At 42.9% G+C, this 6,038-nt stretch overlaps 1 protein-coding gene across 1 annotated transcript; it reads left to right on the top strand.

The window, feature by feature from the left end:
• Positions 1–3,097: 3,097 nt before the first annotated feature.
• On the top strand, positions 3,098–5,565 carry LOC118399965 (potassium voltage-gated channel subfamily A member 3-like). Its single transcript, XM_035796241.2, has one exon. It carries the CDS (start codon positions 3,366–3,368, stop codon positions 4,812–4,814), a length of 1,449 nt encoding a protein of 482 aa, XP_035652134.1. The 5' UTR covers positions 3,098–3,365; the 3' UTR covers positions 4,815–5,565.
• The last annotated feature ends 473 nt before the right edge of the window (positions 5,566–6,038 follow it).

Genomic DNA, 6,038 nt, shown 5'->3' with positions numbered 1-6,038 from the left:
CTCCAACTTCCTTAAATATAAATTACATCAGAGTTTTAGTCTTACAGTTATATACTGAGTGTACAAAACATGCTCTTTCCATGTCATAGACTGACCAGATGAGTTCAGGTGATAGCTATGATCCCTTATTGATTGTTAAATCCACTTCAGTGTAGATGAAGGGGAGGAGACAGGTTAAAAAAGGATTGTTAAGCCTTGAGACAATTGAGACATGGATTGTGTGTGTGTGTGTCATTTAGAGAGGGAATGGGCAAGACAAAATATTTAAGTGCCTTTGAATGGGGTTTGGTAGTAGGTGCCAGGCTCATTGGTTTGAGTGTGTCAAGAACTACAATGTTGCTGGATTTTTCACGCTCAACCGTTTTCCTTGTGTATCAAGAGTGGTCTACCACCCAAAGGACATCCAGCCAACTTGACACAACTGTGGGAAGCATTGGAGTCAACATGTGCCAGCATTCCTGTGGAATGCTTTCAACATATTGTAGAGTCTATGCCTGACAAATTGAGGGCAAAAGGGGGTGCAACTCATTATTAGGAAGGTGTTCCTACTGTTTTGTACACTCATTGTATATGCAAAAAGCATTTAATGCAGCGTTTCATTAACCTTCTGTGGGCTGTGACCCACCAAATGTCTTTTGAATTTAGACAAAATAGACAAAAACATATTTCTACAACTAGAAAATCCAGAGGTTCTGACCCTACTATTGGAAAATGCTGCGCCATAGAAGCTTTTCAAATGCAGCCAACTCCAAAAGCCTTAAAAGCACGCTCAAAACAATCACTATGAGAATGCAACCTTTCATGAAAATTTAGATTCTTGCTTTGTTTCACCAATATAAATAATAACATTTTCGAATCAGTTATAGCTCTTGAAATGTTGCTGTGCAGAACTGGTGCAGGAGCAATCAGATTTTTTCACACTGAGTTTTTTTTTTCCTGAATTGCTGGTTTGAGTGAACTTGGTCATACCTTATTTCGCGGAGGATCTGTTTGTCTGGACAGATGAACGTGTTGCAGCTGACCATAAACCCCTCCCTCTGATGAGCCCTTGTCATCATTAATAAGTAGTCCATTGAGATTGAACATTGATGTTGCATTTTCCTCATCAATCCCCTGCTGCTACAGAGGTTGATAGCTCAGTTCAGACACTTGTTTGAGCCTGTTTGGAATATTGAATACTGACAGCACTGCATTTGTGATATAGTGATGAAAAGTGACTTTATGGCCTATTTTAAGGCGTGAGGTCTGCGTGCTGTGATCTGATAAAATGTGAACAGTGGTAATGGATCTACTGTTGCCACGGTCTCCAGATCTTAGCAATTGATTCATTACTACTGCATACCAGCAGTCTGGACAATAGGCTTCATAGTACACTACATGACCAAATGTATGTGGACACCTGCTCGTCAAACATGTCATTCCAAAATCTTGGGCATTAATATGGAGTTTGTCCTCCCTTTGCTGATATAACAGCCTCCACTCTTCTGGGAAGGCTTTCTACTAGATGTTGGAACATTGCTGGGGGACATTGCTTCCATTCAGCCACGACAGCATTAATGAGGTTGGGCACTGATATTGGGTGATTAGACCTGGCTTGCAGTCGGCAATCCAATTCCTCTCATAGGTGTTTGATGGGGATGAGGTCAGGGCTCTGTGCAGGCCAGTCAAGTTCTTCCACACCGATCTTGACAAACCATTTCTGTATGGACTTCTCTTTGTGCACAGAGGCATTGCCATGCTGAAACAGGAAAGGGCCTTCCCCAAACTGTTGCCACAAAGTTGGATGCACAGAGTCATCTAGAATGTTATTGTATGATGAAGCATTGAGATTTCCCTTCACTGGATCTAAGGGGCCTAGTCCGAACCATGAAAAACAGCCGCAGACCATCACTCCTCATCCACCAAACTTTACAGTTGGAATTATGCATTTGGGCAGGTAGCATCTGCCAAACCCAGGTTTGTCCATCTGACTGCCAGATGGTGAAGTGTGATTCATACTCTAGAGAACACGTTTCCACTGCTCCAGTATCCAATGGTGGAGAACATTACACCTCTCCAGCGGATGCTGGGCTTTGCGCATGGTGACCTCGAAAATGAGTGTTGCAACTGAGGACAGACTATTTTTACGCACTAAGCGCTTCAGCACTCGGCAGTCCCATTCTGTGAACTTCTGTTGCCTACCACTTCACCGCTGAGCCGTTGTTGCTCCTAGATGTTTCTATTTCACAATAACAGCATTTACAGTTGACCAGGGCAGCTCTATCAGAGCAGAAATTTGAAGAACTGACTTGTTGAAAAAGTGGCATCCAATGACAGTGCCCCGTTGAAAGTCACTGAACTCTTCTGTAAGGTAAGTCTAATGCCAATGTTTGTCTATGGAGATTGCATGGCGGTGTGCTCGAAGTTTTATAGACCCGTCAGCAGCGGGTGTGGCTGAAATAGCCGAATCCACTAATATGAAGGGATGCAATATACTTTTGTATATATGGTGTTTTACTGACACATGTACATAAACAGCGAATAATGATTGCTCATGATGAAATGTAGACATAAAATAGCAGCGATTGGGTTATAATTCCTATGTGTTATGAGTACGTCAACAAGTGCAAGAGATTGATATAATGATTGGTCATGAATCATTGAGCCATGTTTTGTGGCCATGGGTAACGTTAATAATAGCCTATTTGTTTTTCCAACTAATCAGTCATATGAATGGAGCGCTTATTTCAGCACCATGGAGAGCTATGGTTGTTGGCGCTGAACAGTAAGCAAACCGAAAAAAAAACAATAGAAATAACATAGATAAATAACATAGAAATTACATTTAACCCCTTGCGACAGACGGTTTTGTCATTTAATTGAAATTGTCATCATATTAGACAATAGAAACGTACATGTATGATAGGGAGATGATAGGGGTTTTGAAGAATGTTTTCAACCAGGGAAAATATCAAATGAGGTAACCATTGGAACCCGATACATTTTGGGAACTTGCTGTTATCGCTTCCACACAAGGTGTGGAAACAAAGTGAGATGGCGCCGCGCCTGCTTGTCTATGATTATGTCAAGTTGGGGTCGGATTTGGTGAACGGTGGGAGTGTGTCAGACATATGTGCGACATGGGCGGGAATAGATATGTGTTTATAAACCCTCAGTGTGTGCTTCGTGGGGCGGAAACACTTCACTGTGGCAACGAGCGGAGACGACGAGGAGAGGGGATGGGAGACGCGTCGCATGAGCGTCGGCTCTGGTTCCCCAAGGGTCTTTGGGGGTTTAGCTAGAGGAGGCGCGTTGCAGTCTGACCCCTCCATACCACCTGTGTGGATGACCACAGCGTTAAGAACCACGGTTACTCAAAGACGGAGATGGGCGTAATTTCAGTTGAAAACATGTTGGAGGAGTCAATGGCGCTTTCGAGACAGTCCGTGTCCGTGGATCGATATGAGCAAGAGCTCGGCTGCGAGAGGGTGGTTATCAACATTTCAGGTTTGCGATTCGAAACTCAACTAAAAACTTTCAATCAGTTTCCCAACACGTTGCTCGGGAACCGGAGAAAGAGGATGCGTTACTTTGACCCACTGAGGAACGAGTATTTTTTCGACAGAAACCGACCCAGCTTTGATGCCATTCTCTATTATTACCAGTCGGGAGGGCGCATCAGGAGACCTGTTAACGTGCCCATTGACATCTTCTCTGAGGAGATCAATTTCTATCAACTCGGGGAAGAGGCTATGGAAAAATTCCGGGAGGATGAAGGATTCATAAAAGAAGAGGAACGTGTTTTACCAGATAATGAATTCCAAAAGCAGGTTTGGCTTTTGTTTGAGTACCCTGAAAGCTCTGGGCCAGCTAGGGGAATAGCCATAGTCTCCGTGCTTGTCATTTTAATCTCGATTGTTATATTCTGTTTGGAGACCTTGCCTGAGTTTCGGGATGACAGAGACCCTGTCACTGTGGCACTTACCGTCAACGGGACGGCCTCCTACCACGTAAATCCATTCACCGACCCTTTCTTTGTGATAGAGACACTTTGCATAATATGGTTCTCTTTTGAGTTGCTGGTCAGGTTCTTCGCGTGCCCCAGCAAATCCACGTTCTCAAAAAACATAATGAACATAATCGACATTGTCGCCATATTTCCCTACTTTATCACTTTGGGGACAGAACTGGCTGAGAAGCAGGGTAACGGTCAGCAAGCCATGTCCCTGGCCATTCTCAGAGTGATAAGGCTCGTGAGAGTCTTTCGCATCTTCAAGCTCTCCAGGCACTCTAAGGGGCTGCAGATTTTAGGGCAGACACTAAAGGCCAGCATGAGGGAACTTGGACTGTTGATATTTTTCCTTTTTATTGGAGTTATCCTTTTCTCAAGTGCTGTTTACTTTGCTGAGGCCGATGACCCGTCATCCAGTTTTACAAGCATCCCAGATGCGTTTTGGTGGGCTGTGGTCACCATGACTACTGTCGGATATGGAGACATGCACCCTGTGACCATTGGTGGCAAAATTGTTGGGTCATTGTGTGCTATTGCCGGAGTGTTAACTATTGCTCTCCCTGTGCCAGTTATTGTCTCGAACTTCAATTACTTTTACCATAGGGAGACTGATGGAGAAGAGCACGCACAGTACTTGCATGTCAGCAGCTGCGAGCACTTACCCTCAGACACAGATGAGCTGAAAAGGACTCGTAGCACCTCATCTCTGGGCAAGTCGGAATATATAGAGGAGGGCATCAACAGTGGGTATAAACAGCCCAACTTCACAAATGAGAATAACCAAAACTGCGTGAACATCAAAAAGATATTTACGGATGTGTAAACGCTTTCACTTTATATGGAGTATGACGATAGATATAATACAGTTGCGACGACTATTTTTTCTATGATGGCTAATTGTGACGTGTCGGTGCATAATGTATCTGCCAGGTGGAGTGTGCACCGCTATAGTGTACCAGACAGGTTTAACCGTACTGTGATCGTTCGATTCGTCCTTCAGTCAAAAATAGGTGTTGATGTTCGGTAGTTCGATAGGTTGTACGTGTTGCATATTTACCCCCCGAATCTAAACAGAGCTGTCTTTGTGGGGGTTTTTTTGAGGGAGAAAGTTCACTTATCAGTGTTCAGTGTTCTTGTCATGAATAGCAATATAATCTACAATGTCTGTATGATGTTATTTTCATCGGATGATAACATAGGCTATGGCCGGACTGAATGGGAAACCTATGCGTATTGGAAATATCATGGACATAACATACTGCACTATGAGAGCAGACTGAGTATTGTTTAGGCTCTTATTGTTCTGATCTGATACAAAAGGGAATTTAGGCTACGTATTCGTTATATGTTTACAATGTTACTTTTAGCATTACAGTTTATAGCCTATGCCAATTTTTGTTAAAGATATGGAAGGGATCAAGACTGTGAATGCCTTTGATAAAATACCTGCATAAAATCGAAATGTATCATTACGCAGTACATAGGCTAAAATATTTTGTATAGTCTACAATTGATATTGGTACTAATCCTTGGTAATCGATGTATCTTATTAAAATTCGATCCAAAGGCTGTCATCAGGACTATTTTGAATTTATTTTCCTACAAAACATGACTTCAAGACTGTTTCCATCATGGAGGATAGTGTGAGCACATTGATAAAGACATGGACACAATGCAAAGTGCGAGTGGATAGAAGAATGAAGAACAGCAGTCACGCCCCCTGGATGCGACTGAGCCCGCGTTGTGATGTAGTCGCCATGACGACTACAGATTCCTGGGTAAGAGCGACTGCCTCTAAATTGAAAATGGCACATGTGTCATCTATATGAGTCAGTAACATTTATTCTGTTTTCAAAATTGACTGCAAAGTGTAAATCGGATGATTTTGGTCATTAAGTCAGTCTCATCCAAAATTGAGTTTTTGAATTATAGGAAAAAATGGTAGGCCGGAGGTCACAGAATGAAGGGTATCCTAACAGCTTTCTATGGGCTGGGTTCATTTTAATCCTACCCACATCCCACATGCCCACAACTAGCAACAATCATC

The sequence above is a fragment of the Oncorhynchus keta genome, chromosome 21 (assembly GCF_023373465.1).
Source record: "Oncorhynchus keta strain PuntledgeMale-10-30-2019 chromosome 21, Oket_V2, whole genome shotgun sequence".
NCBI lineage: Eukaryota > Metazoa > Chordata > Actinopteri > Salmoniformes > Salmonidae > Oncorhynchus > Oncorhynchus keta.
The sequence above is the reverse complement of the archived record's forward strand: the minus strand, read 5'-3'. Positions and strand labels throughout refer to the sequence as shown.

Excerpts from the sequence above, each read along its gene's own strand:
- LOC118399965 (XM_035796241.2), top strand. The coding sequence starts at position 3,366 with ATGGGCGTAATTTCAGTTGAAAACATGTTGGAGGAGTCAATGGCGCTT.